General features: G+C 37.0%; 2 protein-coding genes across 2 annotated transcripts in view; one reads left to right on the top strand and one right to left on the bottom strand.

Annotated features, from left to right (window-relative positions):
* LOC127626199 (coiled-coil domain-containing protein 50-like) overlaps positions 1 to 10,347 on the bottom strand; it is a 30,504-nt gene extending 20,157 nt beyond the window's left edge. The window contains exons 1-2 of the mRNA XM_052101815.1: positions 10,278 to 10,347; positions 8,037 to 8,154 (exon numbers count right to left, since the gene is read on the bottom strand). Coding sequence (XP_051957775.1) covers positions 8,037 to 8,085 — 49 coding nt within the window. The 5' untranslated portion in view covers positions 8,086 to 8,154; positions 10,278 to 10,347. The remainder of the gene's footprint in view (positions 1 to 8,036; positions 8,155 to 10,277) is intronic.
* Positions 10,348 to 13,997: 3,650 nt separating this feature from the next.
* LOC127625646 (prepro-urotensin II-beta-like) lies at positions 13,998 to 17,124 on the top strand. The gene is made up of 4 exons (XM_052100946.1): positions 13,998 to 14,088; positions 15,874 to 15,978; positions 16,885 to 16,928; positions 17,014 to 17,124. Exons 1-4 carry the CDS (start codon positions 13,998 to 14,000, stop codon positions 17,122 to 17,124), a joined length of 351 nt encoding a protein of 116 aa, XP_051956906.1.
* The last annotated feature ends 2,690 nt before the right edge of the window (positions 17,125 to 19,814 follow it).

Here is a 19,814-nt window from a genome sequence, read left to right on the forward strand (position 1 = left end):
CACAGGATGTTTCATCTGTTGTTGATTGCTCAATTGGAAACATTTTAGTCACAGATCAGGTCTTGCCACATATTGAACACTTTAATGTATCCCTTTTGCAAAATCATGAATTCAAACAAATGTTAAAGGCTGAAATCAATGTTTATATGGAGACCAACTGATCCTCAGTATCCTCTGTGGGTGTGGCTTGGGAGGCACTTAAGGCGGTTCTTAGGGGTCAGATCATACAGTATGCCTCATTCACAAAAAATACAAAGCACGAGAACTCGTAGAGTTTGAAGGGAATATTAAAAGTGCCGTGGCAGAGCTGAAGCACCAATTGTCATCTGATCGTCTGTTGTCTGAGAGTTTACCCCATTGAAATACAGATATAATACTATTTTGTTGCAGAAGGTGGAGTTTAGGCAATTCAGGGCAAGACAGTCATACTTTGAGTCAGGGGACAAGGCAAGAAAACTTCTGGCTAGATATATATATATATAACAGAGAGAGTCTTTTTCTACCATTCCCTCAGTTAAATCTGCTGGTAGTGAAATTTTTACCTCGGCCATTGATATTAATAATGTCTTTAAAGAATTCTATCTTGATCTCTTTAGTTCCACATCTTCATCTACTGATGAACATATTAGAAACTTTGTGGAACCATTACAACTTCCTAAACTGACATTGAGCAAAACATTCTCTTGATTCTGAGATAAACTTGGAGGAGCTTGACGAGGTAATTAAGGCCTTTGTCTACAGGCAAGACTCTGAGGCCAGATGGCTTTGCTGCTGAGTTTTTTAGATCTTATGCTACAGAACTGGCTCCACATTTGTTAGACGTTTATACAGAATCATTAAAGAATGGAAAGCTTCCGCCAAGCCCGGATCAGTCTGATTCTTAAAAAGGACAAAGATCCAAGCGAGTGTAAGAGTTACCATCCTATTTCCCTGATCCAGCTAGATGTTAAAATATTGTCAAAAATTTGTCACAAATATATTTTATTATTTGTTTCTGACCCAACTTGATCTATGCCTTGCCTCCACAGAATTATGAATTCCTTTTCTAAGTTCTTGGGATACAGAGTTAATTTGTCTAAATCTGAAGCTTTGGCTCTGACAGCGTACTGCCTGGTAACGGCTGCTCAACCAGGTGCCTTCCAGTGGCGCAAACAGGGCATTGAGTATTTGGGTATTTTATTCCCAGCAAATTTGTTAATTTTGACCCTTTAATAAAAAGGTTTTCGAGCGATGTGGGCAGGTGGGCTTCAATACATTTATCTATGATTGGGAAGGTTCATGTTATTAAAATGAATAGTATTCCAAAATTCAACTACCTGTTACAGTCTCTCCCTATAGATGTGCCCCTCTCTTATTTCAAGCAATTTGATAGCATAGAGAAGTCCTTCATTTGGAATGGTAAAACGTCCCAGATTTCATTTCAGTAAATCGCATAGGCTGATTGACAAAGGTGGGCTAGGCCTACCCAAGATTTTGTTTTATTATTATGCATTAGGTCTCAGACATTTGGCTCATTGGTCACTTCCACCTGAGAGAGCCCCTCCCTGGTTTTGTATTGAACACGAAAATCTTGCCCATATTTTGCCATTGCAAAGCCTTTCTATCAAACTAATCGGAGAAGTTAAGTTACACACCGTTATCTCGCATTTGCACTCAGTATGGACAAAAGTGTCCAGAGTGTATAATTCGGACATTTATTTAAATGTTGTATCGAGCAAATGGCTCAACCCTAAATTATGTATTAATAAGCCCCCTTTCTGCTGGTCAGAGTGGACTGTGAGGGGGGTTAATACACTCGTTGACCTATATGAGAGTGGAGTGTTGAGATCCTTTGAAAATTTGGTTCAGCATTTTTGGATTCTCAGTTCTTTAGGTATTTACAGCTGTGCCACCTGCTCTTTACTATTTTTGGGAGTAGCATACACCCCCCTAAAGAGGCAGATATTCTGGGAGAGGTGACTACTGCTTTTGGAAAAGGTTATGAGCCATCAGTGTATTACTCCCCTGCTAATTCAGAGTCTGGGGGATGGAGCTTTAACTTCTATCAAGAGATTATGGGAGAAAGATTTAAACTTGGTATTGGAGATGGTGGGGGCTAGGATTATAATAAACATCAAGTCTGCATCTAGAGATGCAAGGGTGCGCCTTATGCAATTCAAGATTTTACATAGATTCTATTGGACCCCCTATAGATTGTATAGGTTTGGTCTTAAAGACACACCCACCTGCTGGCGATGCAATTAGAAGATGATGACACAACCCATGTTTTTTGTGGTGTGATATGATCCAAGAATTTTGGTTGAAGATTTAGAATTTTTTGTGTGACATACTGTGCACTCAAATTTCATTTTGCCCCAGACTCTGTATTTTAGGCTTGGGGCAGTCATCAATATGGGGAATAAACACATAAAACATTTGGTCCTAACCAGTGTTATGATCGCCAGACAAATAGTTTTAATGGGATGGAAGTCGGCTATAGTGCCCCCACCCCCTCCATTTCAGGAGTGATGCATGGAGATGGGGAGGGTGCCGGCTTTCGAGAAAGTGTCAGCTAGAAGACTGGGGAATTTGGATTCATTTGTTGGGAAATGGGGCAATTATTTGGCATTCTTGCTCTCGGAGAGGGGCAGTGGAGAGAGAGGTATAGTTATAAATGTGTGTAATATATATATATAAATTATATATATATATATATATATATATATATATATATATATATATATATATATGTGTATGTGTGTGTGTGTGTGTGTGTGTATACTCAATGTGTGTGACCACAGGAATGTGGGTCAGGGTGGGGTTGGGGATTGGGAGGGGGAGGGGTAATAGTAAGTGTTAAATGTTGATTCTGTGTAAAAGTTTTGCTTTTCTTTGTTTACTGTATGAATCAATAAATAAACTAAATAAACGTTAATCACTAATTTCCATTAGCATCATTTCCACCACAGAATACTATTAAACACAATACAGAATTTGAGATGTGATGGAAATGACACTGTGAATTTTCATGAATTTCACAAAAATTATAGAAATCTCTTGTGATGCATGTACATTCACTGTTGGGTACTGCTAAAAGACAAATTCCAAAAATTATAGAGAGAGTGTAAAAAATGTTTTAACAAGACTTTGCTTTCTAGAAATCACCAGTTTAAGTGCAAGAAGTTGAAGAAACACCCATACCAAATGCTACTCATGGTTCCAAAATGTTAAGTGATTTTTAATTTTCTAGAGTAGATTTCACCATTTTTAAAAATCCGTCTGCATCCATTCATCAAACTCTGCTTACTGTCATTATGTAGCACATGTACATAAGCATGTGAGTTCATATTGTATGGTAAAGACCAGCCTGTCTTACTCTACTGTTAATATACAGAACTGGTGCTTGGGCAGCTGGATCTGCCGGCCCCACCACCCAGAGCCGAGATGGAAAAGATGACATTGGCACTCTCAGGACAGAAGCATGTTTCATAAAAGGTTGGCAAAGTCACAGTTAAACTAAATGCTATGAAAGCAATGAGTCCATTACCAGTGTTGTGCAATTTAAAATCAGAAACTGTTTGTAAACCAGAAACAGGGTGATGTGTCACTTCTAAAATTAATGCAAAGTGGAAAATGTAAAGGTCTTTTGTCTTTGAAGATTTGATGCCTTTATTTGAAATTTACATCTATTTTATTTATAGTTTGTTGGTTAAAAGGTAACATGTAATGAAACATACAGGTTTTGAAGTGTTAGTAAATGACGACAGAAGTTTCATGTTTGTGTGAACACTCCCTTTACATTTTTCCTGACAACTAAAATAATTAATTCAATAAAGTTATACATATTGACATACTTATGGATCCAGGTATCGGATTGGTGCATCCCTAGTAAAAATAAGAGTGGTCTGCCCGAATTGTTTGACCCCCCTAAGCTGAGCAATGGCCTCCAGGCCAAACATATGTTCTATTCACAGTCATAGAACCAAAGAATTTGGAAGAGAGAGAGAGAAAAGTAATCAAGACCCCTGAATTAAACTATCAACTACCGTCTATCCTTCCTCTCTTCCACTGCTGTCCTCTCTCAATCTCTCTCTTTATCCTGCAGTTCTTTGTCTATATTTGGCACAGGGAATCGCTAGAGAAGCAGAAGCTATAAATATCCAGCGGTGAAGTTAAGGGGGGCTCACTCACACATGAGCACAGAGAAGCAGGTCAGAAACTCTAACTTCTAAGTTTGACTTCTAAGGGGCCGTTCAGACTGAACATGTTGTGCACTGCAAAATGTCTAGATGCAGCACAACAAACAGAACAGAATGCAGATGTCTCTAGACACATTTTTTGGAAGTTCAAGTTCTTTTGAACATAGTGTCTAAAAAAACACAGCACACCCCTGTAAAATGCTGGGAGGAAAAACAGACACTGCGACACGTGCAAAGGCGTCCAAGTTGTTTTAACACTTCATCAAAAAAAATGTTTGCACTCCTTGGCAAGTCTCGCAACTCCCAAAACATGGTGCAACAGTGAAAAGGCATCTGTCTAATGCATTTTTACATGCAGCACAAACAGACACAAGAACGCATTCGGTCTGATAAACCCCTTAGGCAGCATCCTGACTTCAATGGAACCTCATTTGGAATGCACTACATAGGACATCTCCAACTCTGCACACCACACAAATAGCGCTATACACTTACTATACGAAAGCTTACGTGGAACTCGACTAACAAATTATTCCCAAAATGTTTGACATTAGCATGTTGCTAAGCTAAAAATGTGACATTCTGAAGGTTGGTTTAAACCGAACACATTCTTGCGCGAAAAAAATCTAGATGCAGCAAAACAATTACTGTAGAACAGAACACATGTGTCTCCAGAAACGTTTTTAGAAAGTTATTTTTAACATCATAACCACCTACAAAACGCAGCTCCTGGCTAGACGCGCCGCAATGGTCAAAGATGTCCAGCTAGCGCATGTTTACATGGGGGAAAAAAATAAAAACCGTAAAGATGGATGCAAGAACGCTTTCAGTCTCAACTGAAAATAAAACATCCACACTATAAGGCCATGTAAAAAGTGATTTAAGGTTTGAAAATGCATACATTTTGTTATGTTTACGCATCTCATAAACACTAGAATGCTGTTTTCCTCCACTGAAAACAGACTTTTGAAAACACTATTAAACTAAACACAAATACGTTTTACGTCTGAAAGTGCATTGATTTTGCTACATTTACACCTCTCATCCACACTAGAACGCTATTTTCCTCCATTGAAAATGGATACTCTCCATAATGGGATTCTTAGGAAAATTATGACATTGGAAACTGAAAACAGATTTAAAAATGGATTAGTATGGACGGGATCTTAGGCAACATCCTAACCCTTACAAAAATCGAGAATTCATGGAAATTTGCCACAAATTCTCCACTGATTATTTTCACATGCAAATGAGCTCTGCAGCAAACTTGCGGCAAATTGTCCATTGTTGCCAAAGGTTTACTGCAGGATCACCACTACCAGTGAAGAGCTGCAAACATTTGCTGTGAATCACAAGTTAATTTGCATGGGAAAATAGTGAGTGTCAAGAGAGATTTTCAGAACTCTAGATTTTTTTGTAAGGGAACTAAAATGGAATCTTATATTGTAAATTACAAGTATGGAAACAGCAATCCTCCTGCAAAGCGCACAGGAGACTAGACTCACTATTGATTCCAATAGTTAGACATTAGCATGTTGTTAAGCTTACAGTGTAAAACTCTAACAGTGCACAGTACATAAAAATATTGGGTAAAACATCAGATTGAACATATCGATATTTATCTGTTTTAAATGAAATATAAGTCTATTTTAGTCAACATTTCTCTCATCTTACTGACTTAAGTTTCTCGCAATTCAGCCTAACAAGCTACCTTATAATGCAGCACAATGCTGTTTGCTAAACTTTAAAGAGTGCACTAGCAAATACATGTCCTCAAAGATAACAGACATGGACTAAAAGCCACAAAACAAATTCTGTCTAGGTAGGCAGCTCATTAGGTTTTGGAAAAGAGCTTTTAATGTTTGTATAGTGTCCAGTTTCATGTAAACACACACACAGACAGTCTGTCTGCTTTGTAAGTACAATGACATATTCTTTAATATTTCCATGTTTGGGTCTAAGGCCACAATGCAAGGCCATATTAACTTAACCATATGAATGACAACAAGCAACTTAACCCAAACAATCCTTCCCTGTTCCTCCTGATTTCCTGTAGTCTACAGAATTTTAGTGTAACTTGTGCTTACAAAGGTCTGGCTAGAAAATGATTTTGTCTTCATCTACTGTCAATCTAAATTCTCCTGCACTTAAACACTTCACACCCTTTCCTGTCCCACAGCTTTAGGCCAAAACAGAAGAAGACTGGAATCTCAAGCCAAATCCTGTTAGAGAAACAGGGATTCTTGGAAGCTCTTGGGCTCATCAAGGGTAGATAAGAGCAATGAGTGTGCAGAATTATCAGTCTCACACAGCGCTCGCTCGCTCACTCTGTCCTGGTCTGACTTCACATTCCCGAAGGCTGATCTCATCTCATACAATACACAACTGCAGCCATGCCAGACGACATCTAAGACAAAGCAACACAGAAAAACGTGCACAGGCATATTTTCAAAGTTAACGAATTCTCGTGGCTTCTGCTGATGTTTAAAATCGCTTCCTTCTTATTATAACGCAGAAACTAAGACAACAAAACATTTAGCTAATTAGCAGGGGGTGAGAGGGCAAGCATCAGTATTGTAATGGCTCATATTTAAAGCCTTTTCACACCTGATGCAGTGCGAAAAAGCAAGACGAATTGCCAACGAAAGGCACTTTTATATCAAAAGCAAGCCAAATAATCGTTGCTACCACATTCATGCCTTTACATTCACGCCACTAATTGCGCAGTTTTGGTAACTGCAGAAGCCCCTGACACGAGACTCAAAGCTAATATCCACAGATCACCACAGTGACCGCTCGAATCACTGCCTGTCTGGCAGACATCTCAGCCTGGATGAAGGAACACCACCTTCAACTCAACCCAGCCAAGACCGAACTCCTTGTCTTTCCAGCCAACCCTGCTGTTGAACACAACATCACCGTGCAGCTGGGTCCAACTACAGTTTCACCTTCCAAAACGGTCAGAAATCTAGGGGTAACCATTGATGATGAGCTAAATTTCACAGCCCACATTTCAAAGACTGCAAGATCAGATTTAGATTGTAGATTTACACTCTACAACATCAGGAAGATAAGACCCTTCCTCTCTGTACATGCCACACAACTGCTCGTTCAGTCACTTGTTATAACTAGACTGGACTACTGTAACGATCTCATTGCAGGCCTTCCTGCATGTGCTATTAGACCTCTCCAAATGATCCAGAATGCAGCAGCACGTCTGGTCTTTAATGAACCTAAGAGAGCACGTTACACCACTCTTTGTCTCTCTCCACTGGCTGCCAGTTCATGCACGTACTAAATTCAAGGCCCTGATGCTGGCATATAAAACAGTCACTGGGTGTGCTCCAGCATACCTAAAAACATTTATGCAGAGCTACGTTCCCACCAGAAGCTTGCGGTCGGCTAAGGAACGTCGCCTTGTCGTACCAAAACACTTTCCTGGGCTTTCAGTTTCATCATACCACGGTGGTGGAATGACCTTCCCAACTCAATCCAGGAAGCTAACTCACTCTCCATCTTCAAAAAACGGCTAAAAACACATCTTTTCAAAAAGCACTTAACCGGTCACTAAAAAATAAATCTTAAATCTTAAATCTGTTTCGTATACTATTCTGATGATAGTGAAACTTTTTAATATGGCACTTTTCGTACCACTGTCTCCTTAAGATGATTTGCTTATGTTTTCCTCTTTTGTTAGTCGCTTTGCATAAAAGCGTCACCAGACTCACCGTAAAAACCAACCTTGCTTTGTCAGTGCGCGAATGTTTGCTCAGGTGTGAAAGGCTCAGTAGGAATGTATTGTTTTGATTAGAACACCCCCCAAAACAAAAACCAAAGACTCAAAAACAAACAACGCACCGTCATAGATGCCGGGCAGGTGAGATTTGTCAACATCAATTTCTGCCATGGCTGAATTCACGCTGAAATCACAGTCTCATGATTTGAACAAACCTGCAGCATAAAACTCCAGCAGATTCTGAAACACAACACAAACATGAGACCTGACATTAACCAAAAGTTCCCATACAGAAATCTGATATATATGCAAAACACATTTATGAAATATATATTAATTTATGGTTTTTACTGATACTTGTACAGAAATGCAACATATATGTCAAAATACAACAAAAATGACCATTTTCATATATATAACATATATTTTAGCAAATGCTAGTGGTATTAAAGGTGCACTCAGTAACGTTTGTATTTGTGTCATCTTGGACTTACACTGACACCTAGCGGCTTGGATGCAGCATCATTTAAAATCAATAGATTTCCGTTTCAGATGCCACTATAAAAATGTACTATTCACAGTCAGCCATGATTACTTTAATCAATGTATGAAAGTGTCTGTGGCAGCGGGGGCGAGGTGTAAGCGCCCTTACCGCTTTCTCTCTCTCCGGACGGATGCTTGACCACGCTCCCGCTGCCACAGTGTCCAATAACAGAGCGGAGATTAAGCAAGTAATATTCGGCTGGTCATGTGATTCTAACATGGCAGCCCTCAGGGTTTGGAGAGTTACATTTGAAATATATTCCACTACAGATTACAGAATACATGCTGTAAAATGTAATTTGTAAAGTATTTAGTTAGATTACTCAAGGTCAGTAATTTAATCTAAAAACTTTGGATTACTTTTTCAGCACTGGCATATTTTTTAACTTGTTTTGACTATAAAAACTCTGCCAGTCCAGTAAGACAAAATACAGGTTAAAATACATTCTTTGAAAAACATAAATATCTTATACAGTGTTGTTTCTAAAACAAGATAAATCAAACTGATCTTGTTTTAAGGATTTGTAGATCTTTTTAAAGGAAAATGATACAAAAATTATTATCAAGAATATGATTTTTGCCCTAATATCAAAAGATCTTACTAGAAAAAAGAAATTATGATCCAACATGAATTTTCTTGAAAAAATATGATCGTGCCTGGTAAATTAACATGTGCAGGTAAAATGGCTAGAAATAGCATTTTAGCTTAGCATAAAGCTAACAATTTACACAAGGTTTATTTCTATTTCTTCTGCTCCAAACTTCAAACGTACTTCTCTGTCTGCTCGTATGAATGTCACACATCATAAGAAAGTGTTTCACCGCTGTTCAAATGCACTTTGGATCACATCATTTATATGGATACATTTTTCCATCTGAAAGGACTAAATATTAAATTAAACAAATGACAATAAAATGAAAAGTAATCTCTTCAGTTATCAAAATACTTTTAGAATGTAACTTTATTCTGATTACCAATGATTTAAATTGTAACTGTAGAGGAATACAGTTACTTATATTTTGTATTTTAAATACATAATTCCATTATATGTATCCCGTTACTCCCCAACCCTGTGTACAGCCCCCCACACACACACACACACACACACACACACACACACACACACACACACACACACACACACACATATATACACGAATGTACATGATCATATAAGGCCATATATCAGATTTCTGTATAAATATTATAAACATACAGATAATGTAATTACAATCATAATAATATAACAATAATAATCCATTCAACTCATTAAAACTATGATGATTAAATGGAAATACTTTAAGTTAAGGTTTATTGTTCAACTTAAGTTAGATTTGCATGTTGGAGCAAAATGCTCCCAACATTAAAAACAATTCAGTACATACAATAAAATGCAGAACATAAAATACAACATGCAGTCTAAACACCTTAATATTTTTGTTGCTCATGACAAAACTATATGCACATTAGATTAACATTGTCTTGCAGAATACATCACAGTAATATCTGGAAAATAGGTCACACTTTTCATTACACTGTTCATGTTCCTCTGTTTCTGACATATAGTGAGAACTACATAATATCAATCAACAACATATTGGCTACATAATATATGCACAAATATTTTATGTTAATGTTCTAATTTTGATTTTATACGTTACTGTGGGTTGCATGTAAAATACACATAACTAGGCTACTAGCCTAGATAGTCGCCTAATTAAAAACATTTCCATGCAATAAGTGTAACATGGATACTGTAATATAAAGTGTTTCCAAAAACAATTCAAACATAAATTGCATGTGATAAAAACACACTTACCCTCTTCTGCCGCTTCAGAGAGTCACACAGATTTTGAAAGTCGCGTCTCATCCACAACGCGCGCGCGCGCACACACACACACGCACGCACGCACGCACGCACGCACACACACACACGCACACTTGATTCAGGCGTGAATTTGACACACATAAGAACAAAAACACCCATCTGTTGTGTGACTGCAGTCTAACAGAAAAGCGTTATCTCTAAATAATCGGATTATTCTCTTTTATACATAAATTATGCTGCGTCCTTTATTCTTCATGTTTTGTTCTCCCGTATACGTTTTACTGCCGTTGTTACTTTTGTCCTCAACCAAAACAAAGTTAATGTCGACTTTACAGAACGTGTGCATTTAACGCCACCTGCTGGTACTTCCGGGTAATAATTAAAGACTTGTAAATCAGTAGAGACAGGCTACAATTATGATAAAAGCATTAATTATTAAACAAATATTGAAGCAACAGTGTAGCGCCGTCTTTGTCTTTTTTGACGGGAATGAAAACGAGGCTGTGAGTGATAGACTTGGGCTCAGTTTATTGACATGCACTGTGTAAAAGTCCTAGATCACATCTAATTTTCAGAACACCTGTTATCTGGAGTTTTTTTTTTTGTCTGCTGATCATTTTTTGGGAAAGATATTTAAGGGAAAGATCAACACCGGTACAACCCATTAAAGAGACTTTATTCCTCACAGCCTCGTTTTAGGTCGTGCCATATTGTGTGTATCGACGCGACTCGCGACTAAAGCTTATTTATGAAACGTTTAACATATGAAACATTCAAATGTTATTTTAGTAAGCAAATGTATTAATCCTTGTGCGTCAATTAAAATAAAAATTTACTCAGAGGTCTTTAGAGGACAAAAATGTCCGCGTCAAAAAACTGTCAAAATAATAATATATATTAATGTTATTTTCCACTTTCAATTATAATTTTTTTTAACCAATATCAGTTATGATCATAACTATCAAATATTCTTTCATTTTCAGGATTTTAACCCTTTAAATGCCAGTTTGTTTATATAATGCCACTGTTGTTTTTATGAAATAAACACAAAAAAAATAATTATATTGCATAAACTAAATGTTAAGTTTTTTGATAAGTTAATTTATTATTATTATTATTATTATTATTATTATTATTATTATTATTATTATCACTGTCTGGGATATGTCAATGATTAGCAACAACATTGATTTTGATGCATTATTATTTTTTGTGCAATGTCAAAAAGAAAAAGGACTCTCTGTAACTGCCATACAAATATTATATATTAATATTATTTTCCACTTTCACTGACTTATATTTTTAAACCAACATCAGTCCTGATCATAACTACCAAATAATCATTAATGTTCAGGATTTTAATCCTTTAAATGTCAGTATTGCCATTGTTGTTGTTTTTTCACACACACACACACACAAATATTTGTCAATACACACGTATAAAACACTCTGACATCCATACCAACACACCCACACAATTTTAGCTGCATCATTTATTCAATTGTCCGGCAGTGCTCTATAATACAGCAAACAGAAAATAGGAAAAAAGCTTGTATTTGCTCCATATGCTAAACATTAGAAAAATGGCGCCTTCTGGAGGAAAATATTAAAAAATATATATTTTAAGCCAGGGCTCGAGAAAGAAATGATAATATCACAGAATTCATTATTTTATGCTTTAATTGCACTGGGATCAGTTAATGGGGACTTTTCCATGTGGAAATCTATGGGGGCAATAATGTTGTTGACCACATGTTGATTTTCTTTTAAAAAAGTAAAAATCAAAGTTACATTGAGGCACTTATAATGGCAGTTAGTGGGACAGTTTTTGGATGCTTTAAAGGCAGAAATGTGAAACTTATGATTTCATAAAAGCCCTTACATTAATTATTCTGTTAAAAAATCATGTACTGTATTATTTGAGCTGTAAAGTTGTTTAAATCACAAGTTTTACAGTCGTTTTAGGGTTTGTTGACATTACATTATCATCATTATCAGTAAAATTGGCAATAACTTTATACAGAAAAGGTTAACACACATATTGATTATGTCTTGTGGCTATACTTTAAAAACAGTGAGTATTTTAACATTTAGGGATTTGCCCCATTCACTTTTATTGAAGTGCCTCCCTGGCTGTAACACAGATTTTTGCTGTTTTTAAAGAAAAGGAGCAAGTCAATATACATTATTTTCTTCATCAATATTATGCCACAGATGCTATTGATTCAGCTTATCTTGTACTGAACCCAGAATTTTCCTTTTTTTTTTTATTAAAAAAGTGGTTAATATAAAAATAAATAATAAAAAAAGATTTTTTGTGGTAAATGAATAGATAGTGTTCAGACACTTTCTGTTTGTCAAACATTAGTGGAACATGTCCACCTGTGTGAACTTGCAGAACTGACTTCATACATCCACCAAAAATCATTGCGCCTCCATTTGGTCACAAGTCATTGTAAAAAATGTCAAAGAAATTAAAGTTAGTTCTGAGAAAAGCTCTAGAAGCATTTCATTGCTGCCAATTCGTTTGATACTTTATCAATTTATCTGGGGGTGACATTCAGACATGTTAAGTGTGACTTAAGTGTCCAAATATGCTTTGGGTTCACTGTAAATTACACTGTACATATTAATATTCCAATTAATATTTTAAGCATTATGTAATGTTTGCCATGTCATTATATAAACTATAATTAGCCTATATAAAGGCTTATTCATTAAACTTATCATGTTACCGAAAATACTCCAAACAGCAGTCAGTAAGAATAACTAACCTTTTCACTAAAGGATGGTTGGAAAAATTGCTGCTGTTTACTCCATTAAGGAGAGATTGTATTATATCAGACCTCATGTGGCCAGAATGTTTCATTTTGTTAGTGAGAATGAGTCTGATATGAGTGTCACATATTCCTGACATATATACAGAGTTTATGGGGTTTATTGTAAACAGGAACATAAAGAGGCTCCTCCTATGTGGTCTGGGCATTATATTGGTAAAAAAATGTGATATTCTGCAAGATATTGCAAGTCTAGAGGAGACTAACTAGTTAGATGGAGAGACGGATGGATAGATAGTGCAGTTTGCAGAGGCAGCAATGTGTCCACCATCCAGTGACTAATAAATGAGATTCAGGTCTGGGGCCAGAATAACTCTCACCTTTTTCCTTTTCCTCACCATTAAGAATATTGGTCACACTTGCTGTCTGCCATTTCCAATCTGCCCTGTTTTTCAGTCTCTTAAAATAGAAGCAACAGGGGTAGTAAGGATGACACAACTGAGGATCTGCTGCAGACATTGTGGGGAATAAATCTCAGCAGCCTCTTAAACAAATGAATTAAACGGGCAGTTTGCCTGCCCGACTCCATCCGGCACGCTGTAATGCAAAGTGCCATTTTCCCACCTGCGCTCAGAGGGATTTATGAACTTGGCTGGGATGGTAAAACACTGCAGCCCATTCCTGACGCACAGACCCCGCGTCTGTCTCGAAGTTTTATTGATCCATTCATCCATCCGATCTGAATTTACAAGGACAGAATATGCTAGAATATGTTTGGGGTCTGATGACAGTGATGGAGACATGGAGATGACATTGCTTTGACACGACATGAGGAGAGAGCTGTATAAAAGTCCAGGGCACAATCGGGAAGGGTACGTTGAGACGAGACCTCCTGGTTGAAGTTGAGAGTAAGAGAGTGTGTGTACGTGTCATCATGCTGTGTAAACTGATTTTGTTTTTTGCTTTGATTCTCGTCGTCCTAGAACCTCTGCTTGGGCATCCGGTGGATGCTTACGCCAGGCCTGGTAAGTTCTCTTATATACTCGAAATCACCACAAAATTAAAATGCTGTCATCATTTACTCATGCGCATGTTGTTTCAAATCTGTATGACTTTCTTTCTTCTGAGTTAGGCTGAATGACTATCGGGAGCATTTTCAACATTTAATCATGTGCAGGATATGGATTATAAATATCTACATGAAATTAGTTGAACAGTCCAATGCAAGTCTTTTATTTACAGCACTCTTTCAGTGTAACACATAAATGAATGGCTTTTCAGCCCAAAGAGAATCACACTCGGTCAGTGTCGTACATCTCTCTCTCCCCCTTCAGCAGTCTGGACACCCTTTTTATGCCCCATCAGCTCTCACTGAAACAAAGAACAGCTGTTAGAGATAATTTCCCACAGGTGTCAATCCTTACTGTTCTTCCTCTCCACAGACATCACTCGGCCACTGTCTCACCTCATTTTTGGTCCTAGGTCTCAGGCAGGGTGCAATCGCTGCGATTCTATCATTTTGGGACTGCACCAGCCCATGACCCAAGTGGAAGCCCAGATACCATCCTCCCAGCTGCCCACTTCTTTGGGTTTTCTGTGAGTCCCGGTCGTCTCAACGACCACAGGACAGCCTTCAGATGTTGCAGGTGCTGCTGCCAATCATTAATTAAAATAATGATATCACCAAGATAGGCAGTAGTGTACGTAGCATGCGGACTGAGGTTTCGATCCATGAGCTGCTGAAATGTAGCCAGGGCCCCAAACAGAATAGTCATGAATAGGTGTAATCCGAATGGTGTGGAAAATGCCATCTTTTCACGGGACATGGGAGTTAAGGAGATCTGCCAATATCCCTTTGTTAAATCCAGTGTCGAATAAAAGCAAGCCATGCCTAACCGATCGAGCAGTTCATCAATCCGAAGCATTGGGTATGCATCAAATTTAGACACCACATTGACTTTTCTATAATCCACACAGAACCGGACCGAGCCGTCACTCTTCGGGACCAGCACTACCAGGCTGGCCCAGTCACTGTGGGATTCTTCTATTACCCCCATGTCTAGTATTGCCTTTAAATATTCCTGAACCACTTCTTGTTTGTGCTCGGGTAATCGGTAGGGACGACTGCGTACCACTACCCCTGGAGTGGTTTTGATATGGTACTTAACCTTAATTATAAAAAAATATGGGTATGAATCTGCAATGTCTGGCTGGAGGCATTGAGCGTCAATAACTTTCATTTGGTAAAAGGTGTGCCTAAGGGTCTAGGAGAGAGTAGAAGAGGGCTCACTGGCCCCCAAATACGCCACCACACAGTCCTCAGCCAGCTGGACCGCCCCATCCAGCGATGTGGTCAGTGCCACCAGATCGAGTAGCTCCTCAGCGTCCACCTTCAGCAGGTGTCACATATCTGTCAGGAGAAGGCGAATGGGTGGCCGTGCTCAACAAGTGTCAGTGACCGAAGCGCTGACGGTGCTGCTCCGGGCTATGGCTCTTTTCTGATCCTCGTACACCAGGAGGTTGCTGTCTGGAAGTTGCTGGGCCTCGAGTCGGGTTTCCACAGTCAGCAGCGGCAGTAGGTGGACTGCCCACTGGGAGTCCACTTCCACGCCTCGGCCATCCACACAAATAGCTCGGTGTAAAACTCAGAGTCATCTTGCGGCCCCATCTTAGCGAGTGTGGCTATTTCTTGATATCAGCAATGGAGTTAATACTGGTGAAAATGTTTGTGACAAGGTTCTTCAACACTCTGAATGAGGGAGGCAGGAGCTTCAAGATGGATTGATGTTAAGTGTAATTTCCTCTTGCAGATCTTGTAGAAGAGGAACAGGTGATGAGTCCAGAAGATCTGAGTTACTCGGAGCAAGTATATCTCGGCTACCCGTCCCTCATCACCGGAGACATCAGCAATGATGGTAAGCCATTGATTTCTATAGGAACACCTACATTATGAATATGCACCATGTTAAAAAAATAAAACAGCTGTAAACTGAAAGTGGTGCATGCTGAAGGAATAAATACCCAAATATTTAAAAAATATGGCTTTGGAAAAACATGAGGATGAGTTCATAATAATAGAATTGTAATTTTTGAGTGAACTATCCCTTATAGCTTCATGAATTGAAAGAATTGTCTCTTATCTAACTCTGCAGCAAGTACAGCAAAAGAAAATGCAAATTCGACAGCTGGAAATACTTAAAGGGATTGTTTACCCAAAAATGAAAATTCTCTCATAATTTACTCACCTTCATGCCATCTTCCTTCTGCAGAACACAAATTAAGATTTTTAGAGGAATATTTCAGCCCTGTAGGTCCATAAATGCAAGTGAATGGTGATCAGACCTTTGAAGATCCAAAAAGCACATAAAGCCAGCATAAAATTGATCCATACGACTCTGATGGTTTAATCTATTAGTCTCCTGAAGCGATACGATATTTGTGGATGAAAAACAGATCGATATTCAAGTCTTTTTTTTTTTTTTTTACTATAAATCTCCACTTTCACTTTCACAATCTGAAATATGTTTCCTGTTTCTTACCCAAAGTGATTAAATAGCTTCAAAAGACATGGATTAAATTACTTTTATGCAGCCTTTATGTGCTTTTCGGAGCTTCAATGTTTTGGTCACCATTCACTTGTATTGTATGGACCTACAGAGCTGAAATATTTAAAAAAAACAAACTCTTTTTGTGTTTAGCAGAAGTAAGTCTTACACATCTGGGATAGCATGAAACTGAGTAAATTATTTGCAAATTTTCATTTTTGGGTGAACTATTCCTTTAATCTGTCATGGCTTTAATCTTCGTCTTGTCCCGCACAGGTCTCAGAACAGCAAGATTTGTCCCCAGCCAAGCTGTAAAAGAGGTGAGTTAAAGGAAAACACATAACATCCAATGTTTTATCAATAGACATCTACTGTATGATGTTTTACACCCAGTTTTTTTTTAAGATCTTGTTGGAAAAGCCTTTCTTGAATCCTTTGAGACATTTCCTGGGCAACAGGAAGCAGTATCGCAAGAGAGGAAGCAATACAGAGTGTTTCTGGAAATACTGCGTCTGAAAACGTCAAATCAGAAATTCACAGGCAAAAACATGCACCTGCTATATGGGCAATTTGCGACACTCTCGCACAAAATTAGTTGGCCCGATGCACTAAATAATTTGCAAAAAAAAATATTTATGTTTGCTGGGAAAATAAAAGCTGATAATGTATTTGTATATACTATATAACTGCTCTTGAGCTCAGATGTAAATAAAGTACATTTGTTTGAAAAATACTTTATGTTTTGGGTTTGTATTGTGTGTGTAGATTAGTACAGTTGAATATTTCCCATTATCTGTGTGCACATTCACTTTAGCATCCTGTCAGTGTGGGACATTTGAAGGATGTAGTCCACATTATTGCAAAATCTATTTTGGGGGGTGTTTTACATTTTCTTACTCCTCTCTTTGTAAATAAATCATTATTCCTGTCTGAACACGAAAGCAAACTTGGATTGTTGTAATTACTGATTTGTCTACTTATAATTATTGTATTTTGAGAGATAACAGGATGCAGGGTTACTGAGAAAATCAGGAAAACATTCTGATAACACTGTGTTAGAACGGATGGAAGGACAGAGAGAAGAAAGAGCATTATGCAGTGAAAATAATTTTAAGTAGGTTTAGTTCAAAACTATGATTGTGCATATGTATTTGTGTTTGTTTGCATGTCACGATGCCACATATCAGGGTTAAGAGAGCAGTTCCTTGTCTTCACACACTAATTGTGGAAAATAGGAACAATTCATGTAGGTTTTTGATATTTATTTTGTTGGTAGACAGATAAATGCATTTCAAGTAAAAAAAATGTCATGCTTTGTTCTGGTCAGTATTTGAGAAGTATAGCAAAAAGCAAAATGTGTGAAGTACATGGAATAATTTTGCTTACTCCAGAATACTTTTATACGACTATTTTGGACATAATCCATTAAAAACAAAAAAGCAAAACAAAATAATATAATAAGAATAATTAGGCTACAGTTTCCCTTATGCATTCATTTAAATTATATAATTTATAAAAAATTAAAGACGTGTTATATGTAAACTACCCATATACATACTTAGGGGCAAACAGTTCAAATGTGGTGTTTTATTCATACTTATCATGTTGCGTCACAAAATATTTCCCTATTTTTTGACAAAATGGCTTTCTTTTTTTTGTCGTATTGTATTGTATTGATCCATAATGGATCAATAAACTAAAAAGAAAAGGATCACATTTTGTCAAGGATCACGTTTGGTGAGAATTATACGTTATGTTGCAATTACAGAGCGCGTCTGACTGGGCGCTTCATGATGGATCTGAAAAATTTGAACAAGAGACTTTTGTTTATCCTGTTTGAGTATACAGTATCTCATGAAAATGTGCTAGGTTCCAATTTAAAATCTAAATCTATCGATCTATCTATCTATACTACCGGACAAAGGTTTTGAAACACTCATTTTTTTCTTCACATTTTAGAATAATAGTGAAGTCATCAAAACTATGGAATAACATAAATGGAACTAAGGGAATTATGTTGTGATCCAAATCCAAAATAAATCAAAACTGTGATATATTGTAGCATCTTCAAAGTAGTCACAATTTGACTAAACCAATGTCTTGAGGTGTCATTCTGGGATGATTTTATACAGTATTGAAGGAGTTTCCATCTATGTTGGACACTTATTGGCTGCTTTTATTATTTGCTCCAAGTCATCAATTTCAAAAACTTTTTTTTTTATTATTAAATTTTAGTTTTATAATGAAATAAATTAATATGGTGGCGCAATTATATTTTTGTCTACAAAACTAATTCCAAACATTTAAGCATACGCCTTCAGATCAAAAGATTGATTAGATTATTAGAAACATTTCAGTCAACTGTTTCAAAACCTGTGACTTGTAGTGTATATATATATATATATATATATATATATATATATATATACATACATACACACGCATTCTTCATAATTATTTTTTACATATATACTATATCAAATATATTTTACATATATATATAATTTTTTTTGCATTGTGACATTTAATGACAACGAACACATTTTCAGGACATTTTAATTTAGATTTGTTTTGAATTTAACATTACTATTTGAAAGTAATTCAAATATTTTTTCTTTACAAAAAATAAATACAAAGATGTACTTAATTTAAATTGCACAAACGCACACACACGGCCAAAAGTTTGAAATAATGGACAGATTTTGCCGTTTCGGAAGGAAATTGGTACTTTAATTCACCAAGGTGGCATTCAACTGATCACAATGTATAGTCAGGACATTACTGATGTCAAAGACAGCACCACCACTATTTGAAAAAAATTATTTTCACTCCAACATTTCTTGAGTAATCATGCTAAATTGCTAATTTGGTACCAGAAAATCACTTGCCATTATATCAAACACAGTTGAAAAATATTTGGTTAAATGGAGCTTATCATCGTCTTTGTGCTTGTTTTTGAGTTGACACAGTATGCAATAGACTGGCATGTCTTAAGATCAGGTCAAAAATGGCAACAAAAAAAAAAAATGGTTTCTCTAGAAACTCACGATCATTGTTTTGAGGAATGAAGGCTATACAATGCTTGAAATTGCCAAAAAACTGAAGATTTCATACAAAGTTGTAACTACAATATTCAAAAACAAAGGACAACTTGCTCTAATAAGGACAGAAAGAGATGTGGAAGGCCAGATGTACAACTAAACAAC

The sequence above is a fragment of the Xyrauchen texanus genome, chromosome 32 (genome assembly GCF_025860055.1).
Source record: "Xyrauchen texanus isolate HMW12.3.18 chromosome 32, RBS_HiC_50CHRs, whole genome shotgun sequence".
Lineage (NCBI taxonomy): Eukaryota > Metazoa > Chordata > Actinopteri > Cypriniformes > Catostomidae > Xyrauchen > Xyrauchen texanus.

What these genes read in the sequence shown, in the direction of transcription:
- LOC127625646 (XM_052100946.1), top strand. Translation starts at nt 13,998, where the DNA reads ATGCTGTGTAAACTGATTTTGTTTTTTGCTTTGATTCTCGTCGTCCTA. An exon ending in GGATGCTTACGCCAGGCCTG is followed by an intron (nt 14,089 to 15,873) that starts GTAAGTTCTCTT and finishes TTCCTCTTGCAG; the next exon opens with ATCTTGTAGAAGAGGAACAG. An exon ending in CCAGCCAAGCTGTAAAAGAG is followed by an intron (nt 16,929 to 17,013) that starts GTGAGTTAAAGG and finishes TTTTTTTTTAAG; the next exon opens with ATCTTGTTGGAAAAGCCTTT.